Here is a 26,654-nt window from a genome sequence, read left to right on the forward strand (position 1 = left end):
AGAGTAACAAAGAAGAACATATTCTCATACACAGACTTTTTCTAATATTGAAGAATTATAAAACTTTTAAAATAAGCTCCCACATGGACACACATACATATGTATGCCCAAACACACCACAGATGTACATACACATACAATAAAAAATCAAGTATCAAATCCATTCAGTCATCCATATTTTCAGCCTATATACTGTTTTAAAAAAATTCATTCTGACTTTTTACCTGTATTAGGTTGATTATTCGTTCCATACAAAGATTGATATAATGATCAGTATTTTGGCCATTGATAATACTTTAAGAAAAATATGTATACAATATTACTTTTTTTAAAAGCAAAGAACCTATATTTGAACATAGAACACCACTTTTTATGGTTAACTCTGAGCAGTCCTGTTTTAGCATTTTAAAATGAAGTATGGAGGGAAAAATTCCATAAACATGGTATTAAATACTAGAAAGTCTTAACACAACTGAAATCCTTATTAATTTCATTATCAAAGGATAGGTCTAGTCAATACCAATTAGCAGCTTTAAAATGTTTTACATATTAAAATACAGTATTCTATTTATCCTGGATTGTCTGGGGACCATCTAGTATATTAAAAGGTTTTGCAGAGTTTCTTAGTGATTTCACTGCTACCATTATGCCTGTTAGCAATTTTGCAACATTCTGATAAATATTTTCCATAAATCAAAGCCATAACGGCATGGTGAAGCAGATGGCAGGAGGCCATATTAAAGAATGTAACAATTATTTTCATTAATAGGGAAATATTGAATCATCGTTTTCAGCATGGACCATGTAGTTAACAGTTGTCAGTTGTGATGGCTGGTTTTAAATAACCCTTCAAATGATTAACCCACATTCTCTGTTTTCCAGTGCAGTCTATATACAAAGGCAGAACAAAAACTGTAAAAAACTTTATAATTATAGTCTTTCATTTAATATATGCAAAGAAAATATTGGTACATTTTAAGGTATTTTTACAAGATTCACTTATGTATTAAAGTATACCAAAGTTCTCCATTTTCTTAGAAAATAAGACACATTAGTTATTAAAAATGAAAAATACCAATAATTACAAATTCTACAGTATTGTTATATTAACAATGTTGTCTTGATCTAACCAATGTTAGATTAAAATTATGGGAATGTTACTTCAGCTATTCACATATGTAAAACACTATTAAAGTCAAAGATATTTAACTACATTATAATTATTAAGATTAAATAGCTGAATTAATTTTAGCCTTGTATGCCATAAGCAACGGCTATGCTGTTAGATAAGATTCTTGAATTTAGTTTGCTTTTAAACTTCAGTATCATATTTAAAGAACAATATGTAACTTCCTAATTATATATAATTCAGCAAAATCAGTTCCTTCTTTCTTTTGTATATTTCGTTTGTTACATAAACTACCAGCTTTAACACAAAACCAAATTTATTTCTGTGGAAAAAATAAAATTGAAAATATAGAATCTTTGAAATAAAACAGTAGTGCAGGGATAAAAGAAGTAGTATTACAAACACAAAAGTTTTTACTGTTATTCTTTATGCCTGCTGGATAATGTAAGGAAAATACATTTTACGGAGAATTTCATCTGTAGAAAACACAATAGAAATCATCTGATTATGCAGAAATACACATAAAAATCCCTTTACAAGCAGATAAAAAGTTTCCTTTTATGTATAAAGCAGTAGATAATAGTATTTCATCATTAAGTTGGTTGAATCTTGAGGGATATATTTTTTAATCAAAATAGCTGTTTTCTCATAATCTCCTATACACTCAAATTCTCTATGGACCTCAGAGGGAAAATGTAGCACAGAAATTTTAAGAAAAGCTATGTTTTTCTGATTTTGAATTGTTTCCTTGTTTCCAATTAAAATTCATACAAATAATAACTATAGGAGGGACATATAAAATATAAGATCAGAAACACTTGAAGTGTATTTAGTATTTATTAGGTAAATGTAATGAAATCTCTGTATATACAAATATTAAGTCAAACTGACATACTTATCCACATATGGGGCACTGGAGGCGCAAATGTTGTAATTCCATATAGCACATAGAGACTATGCCATTCTCAATACTGAAACAAAATCCAGTCCTTCAGGTGTTTTTAAGAAACCCAGATGGTTGATCTTGCACTGATAAAACAGTGAAATAATTAATTGATTCCAATTTTCTTCCACATCTTACATATCAGATGGTCAGTAAATACCTAAAATGTTTGTATAGGGTCAAAGACATTGNAAACCATGGAACACTCAGTTATGCCATTTATTTATTTAAATGTTTAAATTCCACAACATCCAAACAGGAAAAAGGTGTTTTCATGATACTTTGAAGTATAAGAAAATTCCTGTATGACTCAGTCTTTCAAAACAAAATAAAAATATATTCTTTTTAAAGTTATGAAATCTAACTTTTCTCTTGACATTATGGTAAATGAGCATACCAAATCAGGACATTCTTTGTATCTATTTTTTTTAAAGTAAGAACTATTAAATATTTGATTTACAGTCATGTAGGTGGGGAAAAATGAGTTGAAAAAGGAAGAGAAAGGCTATTTCTCAATGTCCCCAGCTCATCTGACTATTTATTATTTAGAACTTTTTTTAAACCTATACAAAGAAAGCTATGGTCACTGATATGCCTATAAACTGAGAAAATATTATCTGTACATATAGTCTCCATTTGATATAGGAAAAGTTCAAGAAGAAAAGGCACTAAAAGAAAAAAAGTTGTAAAGAGCTATATCTCCTCACAGGAGGTCATTATTATTTTAAGATAATTGGAAGTTGGAAAAGGCTATTCAATGTGAATCTATGAAAAAGCAGCCAACATTTAATAATACAGAAAATGACTGGATGGGACATTATTTTGAAAAAATAATGAAAAGCAATACTATTATTTTATCTTACTGTAAAGGAAGTTTTTTTTTTATAATTGTAATTATGAATTAATTCTTTAAATGAAAATGGATAATTGTATATTAATTGAATGAACAAATCGATAATTGTGTATTAACAGTGCCATTACAGTTGATGCTTTTTGTGATAGCATTATTTGACAAAAAATTTGCCTCTTTTACTATTACGAAAAACCTCATTTCTGCAAAACATATTCTAGACAGTCATAAATTTTTCTAAGGAGCTATCTTGATTCTTATATACTCAAATAATTTGCTTTTAAATTCACATTATTTTTGTTTTGAAATTTATTTGCATCATTTCAAATGTTATGGTCAGATGTTTATATTATTCAATAATTATAGTGAAACTGACCCATAACTATATAATAAAGATGAGGCATAGTTTGTTGCATGGGCAGGTCATGTTTGAAAAATGACTATATAAATGAACAACTTTTTAGTGAATCATCTAATTTTTGGTACACATTTACTTCCCTATGCAACCTCATCATTATTAGGAATGGGATAACTATATTTAGATAAGTAGGGGACCCCATCATTATACATGACATTAACTGCACACCTAACAGACCTGATTCAGGAATTTTTCACTTGGGATCCAAGAAAACATTCAGGAGATCCCTAAGATCTCTGAATGCATGCAAATTATTGTCCATATAAACAGTTCTATACTTTTCTAGGGAGAGGGTCTATAACTCACTAGATTCTCAAGGGAATCTGCCTTAAAAAGTTAAGAACTATCATCTAATTAATGTTTAATCTATTTCAGTTGACTGGGACATAGCACAACTTTTTACTCTCTTTAAAAATGCATTACCCATTTTACAGTTTTCTGACATCTCATAATCTGAATGTAGCGGCAAATATTAGTTCCCTCTCCAGATCTCTTGTGTTTAGGCTCTATCATCCTGTGCCAAGTCCTTATATCAGCTAAGATTGTGAAGGATAGGTTTCAGGGCCCAGTTGTTGTACTTTAACAGAATGGAAAATGGTGACTGAGTAATGACATCATCAGTGCAAGTCTGTTCAAAATATAAAGAAATGAGAATAATAGATAAAATGAGAACAGAAGCAGTCTCTATCTTATAAACTGACATGTTTTCCATGAATTCCAAATATATTACTTCTCTATAATTTTTAATGTAAATCAAATTATCAACACAGATAATAAAGTGGAATTTTGTTATAAAATTAAAAATATGTAATGCATTCTTGAAAATTATTGAGAATATATATCTAATAGCTGTTTCACATGACATATTTCAGATGAATTTATCTATCAGGCTTTAATGGCTGTACCCAGAAGTTAGTAATTATTTTTCCATGCCAAACAATAAAAATTATTTTAACTTTTCTAAATCTGAGCAAGTAAGCTAAGCCTGAGATAATTATTATGCCATAATAATTTACTATTTCTCTACTTTTATGAGCTTTAGGGTCTCAACTCTTATACTGATATATTTTCCATGTGAGAAATAACTAAAAGATCCTTTCAAAATCTATCCCAAAGCTTTAACTTCATGAAAGATTACATCTCACTCAAGTTACTAATCTATATTTTAATTTTTAGGGTCCTCCCTCCTACTAAAAAAAAAGTGTTTCTATTATATTAATACTATATTATTTCACCCTAATTTTTAAGGGCCTTCACAACCTGTTGTCAATCTTATGTTTCAGAACTCCCCAACGGGCATCTTCTAGGGTATCCAGATATTTCCAGAGAATGTCCCATAAAGACACTCCCCCAGTTATTCTCACTTTCATCATTTGGTTGATATTATTCCTTTATTTGCTCTCACATTCACTCAATTAATGCCTTTAAAGAGAAGTCAAATTCTGCTGTTCCCACAAACTTTGTCATTCATTTTCATTTTCTTTGACCTTCTGTATTTACAACTTATGCTTAGACTTTTTTATTCTATGTCTTCTATCTTTTGTTTTTCATGCATTCTTGTTAGCTACTTTAGGAGTAACACCATATCTTGTTCATCCCTTCTGCATTTTCTCAGGACCCACTGCAGTTCTGAGTATGCTTCCATAAATACTCATCTATCGGATGATCACTCATGGAGGTCCAGCACAGAGCAATGTGCTTGGTAACTTAATTCCCTAACCTAAAACAAGCACAAGAGATAAAAATCTGAGTGAGGCATCACATATATAAATGCTTATAATAAATGCTAACAGTGTAATCAAAGATCATAGGCCTCTCTAAGTACTACTAGAAATAGAAAAAAAAAAAAGAAATAGAACCTTACGCTCCTCTCAGAACTGAAAATAATAAGAAATAGTTTCTGTTTTACTCATTATTTTGTCAATTGGCAATTCAATTTTCAATATTTTATCCATCTGGAACAAAACAGAATCAACAACTAATTGATTTCTATCCAATATTGGACATGATGAAAAGTTTTAAACATCTGAAAACTGTCCTTGTAGGGGACTTTTTATATTTTATTGACTGAAATTGATGATCTGATATATTTTCTTAATGAAGAAAATAAAATTTAGAATGTGATTTTAATGCAGTCGGAAGAATGAAGAAAATAGAAGAACATATACCTGAATTATGTGCATACGTGTGGATGTATGTTTGTGTGAGGGGATACAATTCTGGTCCATACTCCTGAGGAAAATATTCAATGTGTTTCTTTTCCCAACAGAGCCTGGAGACATAAATATGCATAGATGCTTTTAGAATTAGTGTAACTGAACCAACTGAAGAAATTAGGATCTAATTTTAGTAACCAATGTTTTTATAAGTTATCTGTATTTTATTGTGGAAAATTCTCATATTTACTATAGATTTGCTTGTCAACCACAAGTGAAAGATAATCTATTATATAATTATTTCTCCTACAAAGCTTGAACTTTAGACATGTCCACTAGACAATGGAAAGAGGCAATGACCACCTGATATGTTGATCTTGATTCTTGAAGTCTGCTGTAAGAGTTGAAGAGAAGATGGAAGTGAATAACTAAGAGAAGATTTATATATTTCAGTCGTTTTACGCTTTGCAGTCATTAGTTCCAGTAGCACACCACCAAGTTGCTGCTTTTAAAACATCAGTAAAGAGCTGCTTCTTATGCTGTACGTCTTTCCAAGAAAACAGAATTTAAGTGTATTTGGACTCTGTAGTCAAAGAAGAAAACACCTCTTTTTCGCTCTCAATAATTCATTAACACCATGATTTTTCTTCCTGTGAATTCTTCTGTTGCTATCAGTTTTTCATGAACAACACATTCCTTTTGGAAAAAAATACAAACAAACAAGCCAAAGCAACATATGAAACACAGAGCATAATTGCATAGCACCAGAGTAGAATTGCTTTCCAGTTGATAATTGAGTCTGTTTATTTCTTACAATTCATCACCATCATCTGAGCTTAAGCTACTTCTCCTACTGCTCTCTTTGGAAACTGCAGGGGAAGTGGCAGATAGCAGAGGATCTGTTCCAAATGGAGAGATTGTGTCGTCCAATAGCATGCCATCCAATCTTTGTTCCTCTTTCAATGCAGCACTAAATGATAAATCTGTGAAGTATGACAAAGGATCAGAAAAGGCTATAGCTTGATCACAGAGCTCGAGGCTTCGTCCCTGAGATACAGTCAGTTGTTGGCAATAGTCTACTGAATTCTGCTCAGGATGGCTCTGCTGTTTGGTGACATGAGCACCTAAATCAACTGTGCCAAGTGAAGCCAGGGTTGGCAGACCATGAGTACGAGCCTGAATTTCTAGTTCCTGTAATTTCAAATGAGAATCATTAAATAATGTATTTGAAATTGGACTTAATACTAGAGAATAAGCCAGACTAGAATCAAAATATTAACAAGCATTTAAAATGAAGAGTAATACAATACAAATTATGATAATCTTTGCAAAAATGAAATTGATACATGTCTAATGCCTAAAAATAACTCTGAGAAAATTACTCAGATTTAAAAAAAAATTTTAGTCTCATTGTTCTACCAGAGAATTTATGACAGAGGATGATTCCACAGTGGCTCAGACTACAATACAGCCATTTGAAGACAGCAGAAATCATCCATTTATTCTTCCTGATTAATTTCTCACCAAAAATGCAGGACCTTTTCATGGAAACAGAGTAAAAGCTTTACCTGCCTCTAAGCATACTCACATTTTAAAAAACTTGAGAGTAATAAAAGCCCATGTTTTGATATTTCAGATTATATGAACAGATAAGCAGTGACTTAATATAAACTGACACAACATGCCTTGAGGCAATGAAATCCTTAGCAATGTTAGTAAAGAAATGAAAGAGGGAGGGGAGGATTTAATGTTCATTATAATCTAGAGAAACAAATGTTCTACTTAGTATTATTATTTGAATGTGATAATAAGTTGTGCATTTATGAAATGAGTTCTATTTTATGCATTTTGTAATTTGTTGTCATATATATGTTTATATACACACATATACACACATGTGTGTATATATACATATATACACAATACATTTTCAACCATCAGGATCCTGGATTTCTAGTCAAAACCTAATTGAAACAACCCAATTCACGAACTTCTAAAAAGCAGTAAAATTATCCTTCAAAAGGAAAAATAATTGTTAATAAGAGAAAAAATAAATGAGACCAATGAAGAAAACGGATGACAGCTGAGTCATATGTAAGGTATGTGGCTCATGGCAACGCTCTTATAAAAACCTGAATCCGAAGTAGAAGTCGCCTGTTAGCCTGCTCTAATTTCTTCTGTCTGTGTTCTAATTCTCGGGCTCTCTGTTGTTCTTTTTGTAGCCACTTGATGTACTCCACTGATGCTTTTAGAATGGTTCCTTTGTTCCAGCGCATATCACTGTAGAACGGAGAGATAACCTTTTCACAATTGTGCATGTCAGCAGAATTCATAAGAACTTACAAAATCTTTTACATTAATATGAAATAATGATTTACATGACTATTATTCACTCTTAGATATTATTGCTTCTGAATAGAAATTTTAATAGAATAGTTAAGAAGCCCTTATATAGTAAAATTAATCCCTGAATGAAAATAAGTGTCAAAAGAAAGTAATAAAGTGACTTTTTGTGGGAGAGCTAAATGCAATATCATGATTCTACCATTACAGTTTTTATATTTTTAGTGAAAATTGCTTTTATTATTAACTCCGAGATTAAAATCTATGTGCAGTATTTCTGCATTAATGAACTAGGAAATGTACATTGCTGAGGACTTAAGCCTAAATTTTTAAAGATCATTTCAAATGTAGCAATCTTTTAACTTACTTTATAATAAGGTTGCTTTTATGTTTCTAAGAAAAAAAAAATAAAGTCCCTCCTGAATGGTGATCCTCAGCAATTGTGAAACAACTCAGACTCTGGCAACATCACTTTATGTAACACAGCAAACTTTCTAAAACCATTCAGTCAATTTTTATGTACAAACATCATAAAAACTTTTTAAAAGCTTGATATGAATAGCTATTTTTAAATACATTGAAGATAAGTAAATGTAATTAAACATTACTGGATAACTTTTTAGGCTATAGCATAGAAGAAATCATTTTATTAAAACTTACTTTTAAGACAGGAGAAATTAATGATATGAAATTGTGGAAGAGGCTACTAATTTTGACATCTGAAAATATACACTAATGAATGTAATACTGTATGAGAACTGATAATATGTTTGGAGAATGAGACCAAACTAATTGCTAAATGTTAATCAGAGTTGTTGGAAAACCTTGATGCATTTTTAATTTAGAGTCATGAGTTGTTTTTAATATAGCATAAAGTACACAAGTAAGGAAATATGACATTTTTCTACAGTATATTTTTGGTTATGTGACAATGCCATCAGCAGTAAAATACTAAAAGAAGAGACATTTTTCTATCAGCAGGTGAAAATACATGCTGGAACCTGGGTAAGAGCTCTGGTTTGCTGAAATGCACCAAAACATTGTCAATGAACATCACAAGTTTGAAAATGCTTTGTCATTTCTTTAAGGCTATAGTGGCTGTTGGTCTCATTCCATTTACAGGGTGAGGGGAATGGGTGGGTTAGTGGTGGTGGGAAAGGTGGGGAAAGGCAGGCTATCTTTGTTATTAAACCAAGTATCTGTAACTGAAAAGTATAATGGACTCTCAACTAAACTTATAGCAGTAGCAAAAGCCTCATGGACCCCTTTTTTGTGTCATCTTTTCTCATGGGGAGGAAAACTTGAGGACAGGGAAATAGATAAAAAAAAAAAAAAGATAACTCTGGCCAACTCTGAATTTTAAAGTACTATCATCAAAAATAAACCTTCAAAATGGTAGTAGAGAACATAGAACGAACCTCCCTTCAATTTGTACCTGAAGTCACTTACAATACATTTTTAGAAGTCTTTGTCTTTTATTGTTATTTTTGTTTAGGTTTTGCTTTTTTATCAGTGGTCAAGAGATTGTCATTGTCTAGTAGTGTTTTTTTCACATAATTTTCTCAACCTATACTTCCCAATTACAGCTGTTCTCTACATTCTTTTCCTCTAAACTTACCATTTTGACCTGCAAAGAAATAGAAACTTTTGAATGTTTTGATTCATAAAAATGAAAACTTCATAGAATTCAAAGCGTCTTCAGGTATTAGCTTTGATTTCCTAAGCCAACTCCAAAATATATTCCAATCAGGAGCTGGAAAGTTCCTCAAATGTCAACCATGCCACAATTCCTGCTATTTGCCCAGGAGTATATGGTGTTAGGGGATAAGCCCCAGATTTCCTCACTCAGTTCAGTACTCTTCCTGTCAACCTGTGGCTTTCCCACCTTTCGAATGCATCTGTCATAAGAAACATGTTTTATATAGTGGCTTGGCATACTCAGTATACAAAACTGCAATAAAGATTTCACAGGGTTTTCCTATTTTCTTTACATGTAATACTCTCATATTTTCAATACTATTCTTCTTTTTTTGTTCAAAACATTGCATTTGTCTCATTTGAGTGAGTCCATGACCCATTAACAGGTATGGAACATAATTTGAACTATCTCATACTAGATAATTGTATAGTCTCAAGTACTTTTTTAGTTTTTAAAAACTGTCCTTCATCATTTAATGGTTGTAGTCACCTATTGGACAAGTTATTCTAAAATTTGCTAGACTGAAACTAAAATCTTGTATGGTCTCTTCTTTTTTTTTCCAGATCCACTGTTTGTTAATTTCATAATTACCATAACATAATAATGTCCTTTCTTCTTTCATTTTCTCACCTTCAAAGTAAACTTGCCTCATCTATGCTACCCTACCTTTTCCTCAGCATTCTTGTTTTCTGTGACTTTTAGATTATCCATAATAACATCTGAAAATTTGACAAATGGATCCAAAATAATTTTGTCGTGTAGATGGATACCCCTTAGTCCACGGAGTCAGATTGTGGTTCTCAGGTAAAGTCCATTTTAAGAGGACACACTCTGGATTCAACCATGGGACCCTTATTCCTGAACCCTAAAGAGGGACACTGGAGTAACAGATGAGTCCACAGCAAGCCAAAGAATAAAATATATTTAAAGAGAATTAGTACTGAGATTTTTGGAATGTCATATCTTTTAGTGAAGTGTCTTCTCTACCTGTGATATACAGAAAGATCCATGTATAGGCATATTCAACATCTAATTAATGTGTTTTCCATTAGACTCAAAATAAATCTACAAACAACATAATAGAATTGAAACAAATAATAACACCTTTTCTGAGATTCATAAGGAAGAGAAAAACAATGCTTGCAATGCAGTTTTCCCAGTTTTGGTCTCTTTTAGATATGAGTCTGTCATAAATTGAATTTTCATATTCTAGACCAAGGGTAGACAAACTGTAGCCAATAGCTTATTTTTGTCAATCAGTTTCACTGGATGAGGTAAAGCTCATTCATTCACATGTTGTCTGTCTCTGCTCTTGTGCTACAAAGGCAGAGTTAAATAATTGTGACAAAGACTGTATGTATGGCCCGTGAAGCTTGAAATATTTACTATCTGGCCGTATACAAAAAATATTTACCATCCCACGTTCTAGAAAATGAATGAGAACTAGAACAGAGTCTTTAGATCAAGTTTTTATTGAAATGTAGAGTAATAATCTCTCATAAAACTTTATAACTTGGAAACTATTTCCATACAACCTATTTGATTTTATTTTTATAAAAAACACAGGCATATAGGAAGACAAATATTTTCTTTAGCTAACAGAGTCACATGTTTTGAGAGTTTAAAAAATTTGAAGAGTTTGAGGTAGAGTCTTAATTAGGCCCGATCTCCTCAGACCCTACATGCCTTCACAATCTAATATGTACATGAGAACAAATATTATATTCACTTATCTAACAAGTTGTTGAATTGTCCAAGTAAATTAGCAAATTTTGATTTAGAGGAAAAAATACTTTAAAATCTCATAAACATTACTTTTTGTGTGTGTGTGTGGTATAGGGTCTTGCCCTATCACCCAGGCTGGAATGCAGTGGTGCGATCATGGCTCACTTCAGCCTTGAAATCCTGGATTCAAGTGATCCTTGTGTCTCAGCCTCCTGAGTAGCTTGGAGTATAAGTGCATGCTACCACGCCCATCTTCCTTCTCCCTCCCTCCTTCCCTCCTTCCTTCTTTCCTTCCTTCCTTCCTTCTTTCCTTCCTTCCTTCCTTCTCTCTCTCTCTTTCTTTCTTTCCTTCTTTCTTTCTTTTTTTCATAGGATTGCACCCAGGCTGATCTTGAGCTCCTGGCCCCAAACAATCTTCCTGTTTGGTCCTCCTAAAATACTGGGCTTACAGGCAAGAGACAATGCACTTGGGCCACAAGTATCACTTTATCAAACATGACCATTTCTGGATAATGAATAATATCCAGTATTTGAAGAAGAAAATTCTCAATTTTAATGAAATATTTCAAATCATTATTAATGCTACAGAGTCCATGATTTTGCTTTTTTTTTTTTTTTAAAGATGGAGTCTTGCTCTGTTGCCCAAGGCTGATGTGCAGTGGCACAATCTCAGCTCACCACAACCTCTGAGATGGAGTCTTGCTCTGTTGCCCAGGCCAAAGTGCAGTGGCACAATCTTGGCTTACCACAACCTCAAGTGATTGTCCTGTCTCAGCCTCCTGAGTAGCTGGGGTTACAGGCAAGCACTGCCATGTCTGGCTAATTTTTGTATTTTTAGTAGAGATGGTATTTCACCATATAGGCTGGTCTTGTCTTGAACTCCTGACCTCAAGTGATCTGCCTGCCTCAGCCTCCCAAAGTGCTGGAATTATAGGTCTTCACATTTTTAAAGAATCATTCAGCATTTTTAATCAACACTTTATTTCTCAATATTTACAAGAGTAAGCAATTTGTTTCATGGACATTTTTGTGCATACAGCACAAAGCCTGGTCAGCATCGATCATTATGCTTTTACAATTTCATTTGTTACTTGTATGTGTGCAGAATTTGGGGACCTTGAAAAATCTAACAATCCTATTTCCACCTGCATGAAAATTTTAAATTGGAAGAATTATTATACTTATAAAAATTAAATATACCAGTCAGTATCATAAATAACATTTGACATTACCACTAAATTTGACAATATTGTCACCATACAGAAAGATTCACTATGAACTCAGGAGAAACAACTTATTTACTTCCTGTAGTTCAAAAGGACAACTCTTAGTAACAACCCTTACCCTTAATAACAATCAGCCTAGAATAGACATTTCACAATGAGCCCAGCAATTGCCTTATCTTTGCCATAAGCTGCTTAGTTTCCTATCATTGGTTCTCTCCTCCCCTCTCCCCTCCCATTCATTTTTTGGGGTCTTTAAATTATAACATTATTATAGAAATGATTGTTGAACTCACGGATCATTAGACTTTGGAATAAGAGTGCCAAGCTCCTTGATTCGGTAATTAATATTATACCTTCTTCTTCTTTCAACTATTAAAGAAGAAATATTATTGATTATTCTCATTAATGCATGGTTCACTTTTGGTCAGCTGTAAACTTTCTTAATAATCTTTTAAAAACAATGGGCAAAAAAACTTTCCACTTAGACAAAAGATGATACTTCTCAACAATAAAATAAAATTTCAATATATGCTATTCTAAAAGTGAAAATTTCAATATTACAATCATAAATATATGATTTACAGTGTTTTAAAAACATCTTGTCACAAAACAACATTTAAAAAAATTTTTAAATACTATAATACTTATACTGAAATTTATATATATATATATATTCATATGTATATGTTTACTCTGTTTGATTATTTCATACATTGGCAATTTGTCAATCTGTAAGGATTGTAATCTTTTGAGGTCATGCAGCACGATTTATTCTTCTCATATACTGTCCTGAAAGCCTAACAGAATGTTTAGCACACAGTAGATATGTGTATTCAATTAGACTCTATGACCTCCTCGAGGGCAGGGATCTATCTTACTTCTTTTTCTATCACCAGAGGGCTTGACATATAGGAGGTGGTAAATAAATGCATGTGGATTAGACTGTAAATTTATTTTTCTGTTTTTGTTTCCAGTAATATATGAATAAGTGTTTTTCATACTTTGGTACTCTTCAGACACACCTGGAAGGATTGTTAAAATAGATTTGCACCATACACTTAGAAATTCTAATTTTAGTGTGTCCTGGAAGTAGGGGGAAAAGAGTAGGCAAGAATTTGCATTTCTAACAAGTTTCATGGTCATGCTGATGCTGTTTTTGTAGGTCCAAAGCTTTGCGAACTACTGATATAGACTCTTATTCAGAAACTGCTTTCTCTTTTTGTATTTCCACACATTCATTGCTTATGGCAATTTTCTGCACATAGTAAATGTTCAACATATGACATATATCTGTAAAATTTCCGGTATTACTCTTCTATAAGAGCAATATTCTACTCTATATTCCTAATATCAAGAATCATAACATAAATATGGTATCTTTTCCAACAGATATACTTAAAGCTTTAAGGGAAGTAAAGGTAGAAAAGGCTATGAAGAAGAAGGAAAATATAGTTTTTAAATGTTAGAAAATACTTAAACGGTTCAAACTTGATAATTATGAACTGCTATTAGAAAAAAGGAAAGTCACCAAAGATTATCAACTATCTTGATGAACTTACTCTACAAAGCAAATTACATGAATGAATTTGACCTCCAGGAATAATACATTGTGATTCCTTTAATATGAGAATATAATTGATTCTAGTAAGAGTTTATTTTCCCTCTTTACCAATCCTATTTCCCCTGTGAACATGATTCAAAAAATAGCTAAATGACCCCACAAAAAACACTGACTAGAAAATAAAGGTAAAACTGATAGAAACATATATACACAGATATTTTATATATGCATATGCTATATACACATATATGTATAATATATATGTAATACATATGCATATATAAAATAATAAGAATAAGAATCTATTAATAATTTTATGTCCACACACATTAACTCTTACAAACCAGGCTTTTAAAGATGAAGAACAACTATGAAAGAAGTTCACAGTGCTATCTCAAAATAAGGGACTGTTTTTGTCCTATGACGTTTCTTTAAGTTATTTTATTTAAATCTACCTTACGTAGAATGTCAGATCCTTCTTCTCTACTCTTCTTAGATAGTAGTCTATGAATTTTTAAATGGCTAATTATAATGAGAAATCTGGTTCTCCAATGTTGTTCATACCTAGTACTCATTATTTGTAAAGGAGTCAAGTTTTAAGAAATTACTAAACTACTTCATGCCAGGTGTGGTTTCACTCTTCACAAAGTTTTTGACACATTTACTCAATCCTGTCCTTAGATCCAGCAAGAGAGGCTCCTACTCTGATCAATATTTAGAAGAAGCCCTCTTGCCTTCTCTGGCCAGGCCTCCCTCCACTCAGCAAGACAGCCACAGGGCCAAGGGAACCCTTCTAAACTATACTCTGGATTATCTGCATAAACAATTTCCTCCCTAATTCCCTGAGCTCACTTCCAGAGCTTGTACAGGCCACTTCCTTAGGTCCGTCCTCCTAAGGAAAGAACATGACATCAGTGTGCTCACTCGAGGCCTCAGTTCTGACCAAAGGGCAGTTTTTTGCAGGGCTGTGTATGGAGCTTGAATGTACAGAATAGGGTGTTCACAGTCAAGTTTGAGGCCACTCGTCGCACAGAATGTAATGGAGGGTGCAGAAAGAAGAGGGATGGGCTGCAAGCTGAGAGCTGGTGTTGGCCCGCCTTGACATTTTCACACCAAACTCCTATGAGTTGAAAATTCTAAATTTACTCCCAGTCTTTATGAAGAATGGAACATAATTTTATGTAGACATCTGGTAAATGGGACTTCCTTTGTACTTTTGCTCTGATCATCACAAGTTTTAAGCGTTTTTTTCTAGATTCATTCTGTTTAAAACTTACAGTTTTTTTTTAGTGTTTCCTCCAAAAGCAAGATGATATAGCAGGTATATCTAGGTTAAGAAACACTTTGGTAATGGACATACAGGACACCTATGTTACTCCACATTAAATGACTTGTTTAAGCTCCAGACACAGTAGAGAGAAGGTAGGATTAAGGTCAGTAATCGTTAAGAGGTTAATTAGGAGAGAAGTCCATAGTTCCTTAATTTACTAATCCCTTCTATCAACCATTAGCTCTCCCCACTCATAATCTGGACCAAACTTATCTGCTCCAACACTAAGGGCATTGGGAATCAAATCATTTTTCTGAGAACTGTTATGACCACGTGCCAGCTCTTGCCTCACAGTCACATGCTCAGCAAACATCACTGTGACACAGGCAGGTGCTTTATGAACAGATGCAGGTTTCACAGGTAGGTGTAGAATCAATTTCAGCTAGTGACACATAAGGAAATTATTCATTAGTTTTAGGAATTTGCAATTTCTATTTATTTTTGTTTCATTCTACTCTTTTCTCAGTTTTTGATTTCACTTCCAGAAAAAAAAGGGCTTTACAGTCAATTAGTCAAGCTCTCTTGCAACTTAAGTCCTGACCAAACACCCTAAAGCTCAGCCTCCCTGCCAATCTGCTTTTTTTGCCTGATTTCTTCATCTCATATGACCTGTTATCAGAGTCTAATTGACCCTTTGAAAGGCAGGAGAGTCCTGTTTGTTCCAGAGGTGGAATTCCGCACAACATAGCAATGCCTTTCAGATAACATATCATGAAGAAGGGAGGAACAAATTGACACAGAAAAACGAGAACCTGGAGTTATGTTTCCTACTATTTAAATGTTGTACATTTTCAAAAGTCACTTTTATTTATTTAAACCTTTGAGTCAATGAGTCACCACAGAATTGGCGTGGTGAATATAAACACATTGGTGTGGAAAATATAAACAAATGCACTCATCTTAGTCACAGGCAACCTCCTTGGGAGTGAATGATCAAGGAGGGAATTCGAGATGTTTCATTTTGTGAAAATAGACAGCTTTTCTGAGAGTTCACATTGTTAATATTTCCCAAAATAAATTAAGTTGTATGTGCAATTAATTTTGGTCATCTGACATCAAAATACTTATGGAGTGATAATGAAATACCCAACACTTTAACCTCCATGCATTTCCATTTACATTAATTTTATATGGAAAAATATATATATACTCACTGAGGTTGTGGTTGTCCTTTTTTTGTCTCTCTTTTGTTAAAGCTCTAGTGTCAGTTTCTGATCAAAAGAAAAATATGAACAATGCTTACTTCTATCTTAAAACCCCTCAAGGCAACATAATTCAGAACTACTAGGTGAAAATACAATATTACTTGCCCCAAAATGATGCAATAATATTTTTGATGCAGATATTCAGAAATTTGGAACACAGTACTCTTCAGTAAAAGGCAATGGCAAAGCTTTTAGGCTCTGGGATAACAGAAACTAAATTTATATTCTGGCCTTCCATTTAATAGTTGCGATCTATTATCAAACTTCTCTGTGTTTCAGGCTCTTCAACTGTAAAATGACTATAATACAACACCTACCTTATAATGATTGTGATAACCAAAATAAATATACTACACAGAAAATATTATAGTATTCAATTCGTATTTTTAGAATTTTGAGATTCAGAAAGAAATTATTCCAACCTAAATATTTTATTTGTAATTTATTTCTACATCCTGAGAGTTGGAAATCACTATATTTCTCAAATATCCACATGAAACAATTCCACACTCTCTTCCACTAAATGGCACTTTCCTCTATGTATGATGTGGTTGTGTTTATATGACCATCAGCCTCCAGGATGGCCTACAATGATTCTTACTTTGTAGAATTCACGCTTTGTAGTTCCCTCCCACATTAAATAAATAAGGCTGGCCTGTGATGCCACTGGTTTGTTGTGGAAATGACTAGTGTCCAAGGCTAGATAACAGAAGATATTTTTAACTTTCACGTCAGTGTCTCTTTGATCTCTAGTTCTCATGTCATGAGGACACTCAAGCAACCCTATGAAGAAGTCCAAGCAGGCAGGAACAAAGACCACTTTCCAACAGGCAGCACTATCCTACAAGACCTTGAGTGAAACACCTTGGGAGCACATCCTCCAGCCCCCGTCAAGTCTCAGGTGTCTGTACTTCTGGCTGACCTCTTGACAACAGCCTCATAAGAGAGTCCAGTCAGAACGATTTCACTAGGCCGCTCCTGCATTATTGATGCTCAGAGATTGAATGAGATTATAAATGTTTATTACTTTAAGTTGGTCAATTTCAGGGGTAATTTGTTGTTATGCAACAAAAATAATGAATAGAATATTGTTAGAGTCATAGCTTAAAAAGTTAATAAAATAATACATTTTATTTAATGTATTTGTTTAAAACTATATTCATTAATTTTAGCCTGAATAATTTGAATGTATAGATATTTTTGAATTATTGATTATGCTTTAAGAGTGGTCATGTTGTATTTATTTAAAATTTTACCATTAACTAGGTAAAATTACTAAAGATTGGCATTTAAGCTCCAAACCAAAGGTTTATGATAGAACTCTCAAGTGAATTTATTTACATTGTTCTTTTGGAGGGACTAACACTGGACTTGTAAGTCTGGAAATTCTTATGTTAATTCAGTTCTGCTTGTAACCAGCTGTTACACTTTTCGGAAAGTAGCTCCTCTGACCCCAGGTTGATTTCTTTGTCTATATTTTGGAAGAATTTGACTATGCTTCTATAATTTAAATTTTAACAATTTTGAAATAAACTATTGAAAATTGAGGGTTTATTTTCAACTAAAAAAATTAAATGCGAGTCTATCATTAAATCCATAAAACAAGCTAAAAAGGAAAAAATTTTCAATATTTGTTTTTTATCAAATTCTTCATACAGAGTAGACTAATTTCTCCAATTTATTATATCACTTTTTTACCATGTTAATAAATGGCATTTCTTTAATGTAAAAATGAACTATTGTTAAATGAAACTTTTATGTATGTATATCTGTTTGTGTATATACATGTATATATATTTATATAAAACGTATGTGCATATTTGTTCAACTTCTAAAATAATCAATTCAGTCAAACTGTAAGTTATATTAACTTACTTCTTGGCTATCATAAAAAGAAATGATGAATTTAGGTTCTGTCTCCTTTTTTGTAACTGTTTTGATATATTTTTAAAATTCTAGTTAGCGTAATATATGCCACTTATGCCTTATGCCATTAATAAAAATAAAAAGGGTAAAACTAAAAAAGCAACATTACCTGTAATTTCTCTTTTCATTGGTAGACTACTTGGACAGGAAGCACTTGTAAGCCCCATGTTAACTGGTGAAATTCCTTGTTCACCACTATACACATCCAAAATACTTCCAGATAACTTGAGAGGAAAAAGGAAGAAAAGATTAATAAAACCTTTGAGTAAATTGATATATTTAGTTGTATATTTTACATTTTCCACTTTAAATGTGGCATTTTCTTAATAATAATTTGTAATTTAAGGCATTTTACTTTTAAACAAGACATGAGTATGCATTAACTTTTTAAAAATACATTATAAAATGCTTGCAGATAAGGTGTGCTGAAAAAAAGTTATATGTGTTTAAGCAAAAACAGAAATCAGTTCATGTATGGAGGAAAGCTTCCTATTAATATTCACAAAGTTAGGTAAGTTTGATCCAGCACCTGACCTGGTTACAAATAGATACAATTAAAAATATCATTTTGGACAAAAATCAATACACATCTTTGCAAAGCTGGAAAGTTCATCACATCCCACAAATTAGGTATAATGGTTGAATATTTTGGGAGCCTTCTTAATACCATCAGTGCTACCAGCAACTCACAGTCAAGAGGTGTTTTGCACTGTGAATTAAATGAGACTCTCTTTCCTTCCTAGAAGGCATATCTTTTCCCATTGTACACTTAATGTTCTAGATTGTTATAAATATCCCAGCTGGTAACCAAAAGTAGTCTAAACTACTTTTGCCTCTAGTGAATATAGGGTACATCCAATTATAGCAACACTGAAATTCCTGAACTGCTCCTTGGGAACAATTTTTTTAGAAATGCTAAGGTGCTTCATATACAATTCCAAAATTGCACCAATTCATTATTCAAAGTGTGCTTATCGATTTGACTTCCCAAGAAAATTAAATTTAAATAATATTCATATTTCATATTAATACTCATTACTTCAGAAGAAGGTGCATTTACAATGTAGGATTTGAAATTTTAAGCTATTTCCATTGTAAGCATATTTATTCCATTTCTGTGCAATAAACCAAGAGCTGAATAAGAAGCAAGTTTTTTTCTTTCCTCAAGGACTAGAAACAAAACATACAATCAAACAATGCTCTAACAAGTTTTTCATGAAGAATCTAACTTCACAATCCACTTTTTGCAAAATTCCAATTCAATCTGAGAGAATTTATAAAATCAGACTGGAAAAAAATATAAAGAAAGGACATATTATGACTAAAATTAGTTTCTGAGATGATAATCTATTACAGTATATACAATAAATATTGTATATACCTGAGGGAAAAAAATTAAAAAATACATTTGAAATTACATCAGTTTATATGCATATCCATAAGGACATTTTAGACTTGTATCACACTCAGATGTATATTTTCATATTTTTTCATTATTAACTCTATTAGGACCTTCACATTTATTTTATATAAATTCATTTTTAAGAGATTTTTGCCTTATTGTTCTTGGAAAGGAGCTACAGTCAGCTATTGAAGTCAGCTATCCCTCCTCAATTTTCTCTTCTGCAAAATAAGGACAAAGTTGACCAAATTAGGCAGACAATGTGTGTTCGTATCAAATAAATACAATTATTCTTTGGAAGAAATCCAAAAAGCAGATGTTTTTCTAAGGTATGACTCACCTAGTCATACTTTTTAAAGTGTAAATTTTCCAAGGTCATTTTTGAAAGGCCTGATGGTTATGAGCTGAGACATCACCAGCCTGAATTGTACATTTCCACTGTGCCTTTGAGAAGCATAATGGACACATTGAACAAAAAGGGAATGAGGGGGACAGAACTAGGAAAAGGGCACTTTTCCTCTGAGGAGCTTGAATTCAGATAGATTTCAATGTAGAAGTGGCAAGTTGCAGAAATGTTAAGGAAGAAAAGGAGCCACATTATAGATCTACTGCAACAATAAAGTAAGAGTTTCCTAACTATACCATTTGCTTGCCTCCATATTACCTGGTCACACAGCACCCAGTGCATTATTCCTTAGAAATGGGGTTGAAAATCTGATAATGAACCTAATCCTGCTTAACTGTAGCCATATTACATATTCTCCTGATCTTGATTATTGTCTAATTTATGCCCTAAAGCACAATAATTAATATCCTATTTAATTTTATGCTGTAGGTACTGCCCTGTTTCATGTAAATGGCTAATCTCTTTTTGAATGTCATTAAGCAATTGAGTTCAATTTCAAAGTATGTAATACACTTCATGTAACCTAAAGTGCATTTTCCCCATTAAAAGATGTAAGAGTACAATGTTAGTGAAAATGTACAGATTGCATTCACCTCTGAAAAAGCTACCAAAGAAAACTTACATCAACCTTTGCCAACAGTATAGGTTACTTAGCTAATAAGGGCTAAGTTTTAACTGTATGTTGTAGATCAGTAGGGAATGAATACCTATTTTATGAAGAAATATTCATTATGATATTTTTAAAAGGTTGCTTTCTCAGTAAGGCAAAATCTTCAATGTGTTCAAAAGGCAAACATAATATTAACAAAAAATTCACAACCTTAAAAGACATAAAATAAAATCAAATCCAGTCAACAAAGTGAGAGAGACGGCCTGATAGAACACAGCCTACTTCTCTACAAGGCAGTACTTCTGTCTGATAGAAAAAATGGACTCAAAATAACATCAAATGTATTTGTAATAATTTTTAATATAAAATAATAACAAGCAAACATATGACTAAATAGACCAAGGATAAATGAGAGATATGAGAAATAGAATGCTTAGGAAAAAAACTTGTAGAATTGAAAAAACAACATAACGGAAACAATAAAAAAGAAATAAAAGAATTGGTAAAATATAAAACTGAAATTTTGCAGTAATCTCCCAAGAGGATAAGGAAAAGGACCAAGAAATAGAACATCTGAAAGAACACCTGAACAATATAGAGGAAAGAATTATTAGAACTTAATTACAGATAATAGAAGTTTCAAAAAGAGAGAAAAATAAAATTGGAAGAAAGAAAAAAATTTTTTACATAATTGAGACACAGTTTTAAGAATTAATAATAATTAACAGACCACAGTGTTTTATTTTATTTTACCTTATGTTATCATCATTTTCTTTTCATTTAATAATCAAAGTGTTTATAGAATGGCTAACAAGAATGATAGAAAAACCTACATTCAGATATATTATACTAAAATGAAATAGTATACAATAATAAAAAGAAAAAAATCTAAAAGCCTAAAGAAAGATTATGTACAAAGAACAAGATTCCAATTAATATAAAACTTTCCAATAGAAAAAGTGAATGGAAAAATGAAACAAATATGTATTTTAAAACATTGAAAGAAAAATTAAAACAGAGCTTTATATCTAGCTCAAATGTCATTCACACATGAGGCCATGATAAAAAAATATTCTTAGGCATGCAGTGCTTAAGAAAGTTTTTCCCACAAAGACTAACACTGGGTAAAGTGCTTAAATAAGTAGAGATATTTTAGAAATAAACTCAAAAATATAAAATAAAATTGATCAAATATCTTGGTAAAGTGATTCTGGAATAAATAATGGGGGTGGATTCAAGATTGAAGATTAGGTGAAACACATAACTATGTAACTCAATCTAGATAATATCAGCAGAATTGGGTTGATATAGCAGGGAAGCCATAGGATGTGAAAGTGGTAAGAATGTATTAAGGAGAAACACATTAAAAATGAGACACAAAAATGAATTAAGAAGAGCAAGTGAAAATATATCAATAATAATAATTGATTTAAATAGGTCAAACTCCCTAGGTAAAGGCTCGACAGATGAAGTAAGAAAACAGGAACTAGACATAAATATCTTACAAGAGACATATCTACATAGTAAGAGGACACCTAAAGATTAAAAGTTACAGAATGAAAAAAGATACATCCAGCAAATAATATCCACAGGGAAAATGATATAGCTATATTAACATCAGATAAAAGGGCTTTCATGCTTAAAAAATTATTAATGAAAATGAGTCACTATTTCTAAGAGGTATAACAATTACAAGCATGTGTACTCCTCATAAAGTAACCTCCAAACATGTGAAACAAAATATTTAGAACTACAAGGGGAAATGAATAAATACACCATCGCAGTGGAAGACTTTAACACATATCTCCTCATTTTTGAAAAGTCAAGCATACAAAAATAATCAGTAATTCTATGGAAGGTTTGAACAATAAATGTAAAAGCTCAGCCCAATAGACACGCATATAGTTTTACATGAAGAAATACAGTATATATACTTCTCTCAAGTACATTTGGAACATATATAAAAACTGATTAGGTGCTTAGTCAAAAGAAACCCTCAACACATTTCACAGAGTATCTGATTGCCAAAATATTTGGAAATTTTAGAAAATTGTTAAAAACCTCAGAGTTTAAGATGAAATCATACTGGAGTTTTAAAATAAAACAAAGATAAAACACATGTAAAGAAATGTCTGGGATATGACAAAAACAATTCTTTAAAGAAAATTCATAGCCTTAAATGATAAATGACAAATATATTCATTTTTGAAATATATATAAATTAAGCATTATTTTTTATAAAATGGGAAAAATCCAAATAAACAAAAAAACTAGAACAGATAATATAATAAAATAAGACCATAAATCAATATAGAACAAAAAAAATACAATAATAGATTCACAAAGCAAAAGTTGTTTTTGTTTGAAAAAAATTAACAAGATGGACATGCTTCTGGCAAAATTGATTAAGTGAATAACATTTCAAATAAAAGAAGAGAGTAACTACAGTATATGTTAGATTTAAAAGGTAGTTAAGTTTCTCCCATAAGATTAGGAACAAGATGAGGATGCCTATTTTCACTATTTCTATTCAACATAGTATTGTAAGTTTTCTTGAGAATAATTAGGCAAGAAAAAGTAACAAATGTTATCCATATTGGAAAGGAATAAGTGAAATGATCTGTTAACTGTTGACATGATCTCTTTTTTTTTTTTTTTCATTTCTTTCACACATCCTTTTTATTCCTAATATCTTTTTTTTTCCCATTTATTTATTTTATTGCATTTTAGGTTTTGGGGTACATGTGAAGAACATGCAAAATTGTTGCATAGGAACACACGTGGCAGTGTGATTTGCTGCCTTCCTCCCCATCACCTACATCTGGCATTTCTCCCCTTGCTATCTCTCCCCAGCTTCCCATCCCTCACTGTCCCCCCCCATTTCCCCCCAACTGACCCCAGTGTGTAGTGCTCCCCTCCCTGTGTCCATGTGTTCTCATTGTTCAACACCCGCCTATGAGTGAGAACATGCGGTGTTTGATCTTCTGCTCTTCTGTCAGTTTGCTGAGAATGATGGTTTCCAGGTTCATCCACGTCCCTACAAAGGACCCAAACTCATCGTTTTTGATGGCTGCATAATATTCCATGGTGTATATGTGCCACATTTTCCCTATCCAGTCTATCGTCAAATCTTATGTTAAGAAGACCCTCCCTAAGATTCTATACCTATTCATGCACACACACACACACACACACACACACACACACACACACATATGCACGCACACATAATCAAACTGTGCTGATTTTGTGTACTACAGCTTAACTGAATTCAATTATTAGCTCAAAAATCAATTGCATTTCTACACATGAACCATGAACAAACTGAAAAAGAAATTAAGAAAACTATTCCAATTAAATAGCATCAAAAGGAAAGAAATACTTAGGAATAAACCTAACCCAAGAAGCAAAAGACTTATACACTGAAAACTAAAAAATACTGCTGAATGAAATGAAAGAAATCATAAATAAGTGGAAAGGCATTTTGTGTTACTGGACGGAAAGAAATAATATTGTTAACATGACAACATTATCTAAAGCAGTCTATAACTCAATACAATTTTTATCAAATTCCAGCTGCATTTTTTAAAGAAATAGAAAAAATGCATTTTAAATTCCCATGGAATCTCAAGAGACCCTGAATAATCAAAACAATCTTGAAAAAGAAAAAAGTTGGAGGACTCACATTTCTAGATTTCAAAACCTCTTATAAAGCCACAGTAATGTAAATCTATGCCAGTGTGAGTCTGGCAATAAGATATATAGACCTAGGGAGTATAACAGCAAGTCCAGAAATAAACTCTAATTTATGGTCAAATAATTTTTGACAAAGTCACCAAGGCCACTCAGTGAGGAAAGGAATTATTTTCAACAAATGGTGTTGGGAAAACTGGCTATTATCATGCAAAAGAATGAAGTTAGATGTTTACCTAACACCATATACAAAAATTAACTCAAAATGAATCAAAGATATAAACATAAGTAAAAAAACTATAACATTCTTAGAAGAAAGCATAGAATAAAAGCTTCATGACATTGGATTTGGTCATGATTTGAGGAAATGTTAACAAAATCACAGGTAACAAAAGAAAAAATAGATAATTGGACATCATCAAAATTTAAAACCTTTGTACAACAGAGGACACTATGAGGAGTGTGAAAAGACAACCCACGCAATAGTAGAAGCTACAAGCAGATCACATGTCTCTTAAGAAATTAATATCGAGAATATATACATAAAAATAAATCTTTAAGTCAACAACAAAAACGAACAACCCATTTTTTAAAATGAGCAAAACACTTGAATAGACATTTCTCCAATAAATATACATGCAAATGACCAATAAGCACACGAAAAGACGCACAATGCCACTAGTCATTAGAGAAATGCAAATCAATGCTACAGTGTAATACTTCAGGCTCATTAGGATGGCTACTATCTAAAGAATAACTGAGGAGTGCTGGTGGGAATGTGAAATGTGTAGCCATTGTGGAAAGTAGTATGGAGGTTCCTCAAAAGTTAAACATAGAACTAGCATATGATCCAGTAATTTCACTTCTAAGTGTGTATCCCAAGGAATTGAAAGCAGGGACTTAAACAGATCATTGCACAACAGTGTCCATATTAGCATTATTTACAATAGTCAAATGTCCATCAACAGATGAACAGATAAATAAAATGTGGTGTATACATGTAATGGAATATTACTCAAGCTTGAAAAAATTATGCTAAGTGAAATAAGCCAAACACAACAGGATAAATAATGTGCTTTTTACTTATATGAGGTACCTAGAATAGTGAGATTCATACAGACTGTGGACCAAAGGTTACTAGGTGCTGGAGACACAGATAAGGGGAGCTATTGCTTAATGAGTACAGAGTTTTTTCTTGGGATAATGATAAAGTTTAGGAAATAGAGAGGAGTGATAGTTACACATTATGAAGGCACTCAATGCCTTTGAATTGTACACTTAAAATGGTTAAAATGGTAAATTTTATGTTATATATATTTTACTCCAATATAAAAAGATAATAGGATATACTACCAATAGGGAACGAGACATGGATGCCTATCTTCACTACTTCTAATCGACATAGTTTTGTAAATTTTAGCCAGAATAATTTGGCAAGAAAAAGTAACAAAAATTACCCATATTGGGAAGGAATAAATGAAATGATCTATGTTCGCAGTTGACAAAATTTACCAATGATTGTAAATGCTTAGACAAAATGCAAACATTTCAAGAAAAATATTACTTATAAACATATACTTATAATAAATATAATTACTGACTGAAGAAGTAATTAATAGCTGTAATCATATTATGATTACTAAAGATCAAAACAAACTTTAAACATACTTCACAAGAAAATATCTGAACCAGATAGTTTTATGGGGAAAAGTATCATGTTTTCGAGAAATATATCATGTTATTTTGTAAAAATGTTTCCAAACAACTTTAAAGTCAAGTGGGAATATGTCCTAATTCATTGACCCCAAAATTATACAAAGACATTAGAGGAGGGAAAATTGTAGGCTCATTTCACTCATGATTATAAATATTTAGCAAAATTCTGTAAGCACTTTGAATTCAAGAGACTATAAATAATATAATTTGCCACCATCAAGTTTGGTTTCCCATATGTGTATTTTATAATTTAAAAGAGAAAAATAATCTATGACCATCTCAATAAATTCAGAAAAAGCATTTGATAAAAGTTAAT

General features: G+C 32.0%; 1 protein-coding gene across 6 annotated transcripts in view; it reads right to left on the reverse strand.

Annotated features, from left to right (window-relative positions):
- Nucleotides 1-923: 923 nt before the first annotated feature.
- Nucleotides 924-26,654, reverse strand: part of TFEC (transcription factor EC) — an 80,715-nt gene continuing 54,984 nt past the window's right edge. For all 6 annotated transcript variants that reach the window (XM_017535050.2, XM_017535046.2, XM_037740803.1 and 3 more), the window contains 5 exons: nt 18,621-18,735; nt 16,535-16,591; nt 12,783-12,858; nt 7,629-7,776; nt 924-6,687 (listed from right to left, as the gene is read on the reverse strand). In XM_017535050.2, coding sequence (XP_017390539.1) covers nt 6,307-6,687; nt 7,629-7,776; nt 12,783-12,858; nt 16,535-16,591; nt 18,621-18,735 — 777 coding nt within the window. In that variant the 3' untranslated portion in view covers nt 924-6,306. The remainder of the gene's footprint in view (nt 6,688-7,628; nt 7,777-12,782; nt 12,859-16,534; nt 16,592-18,620; nt 18,736-26,654) is intronic.

This window comes from Cebus imitator, unplaced genomic scaffold (assembly GCF_001604975.1).
Source record: "Cebus imitator isolate Cc_AM_T3 unplaced genomic scaffold, Cebus_imitator-1.0 Scaffold90, whole genome shotgun sequence".
In the NCBI taxonomy this organism is placed as follows: Eukaryota; Metazoa; Chordata; class Mammalia; order Primates; family Cebidae; genus Cebus; species Cebus imitator.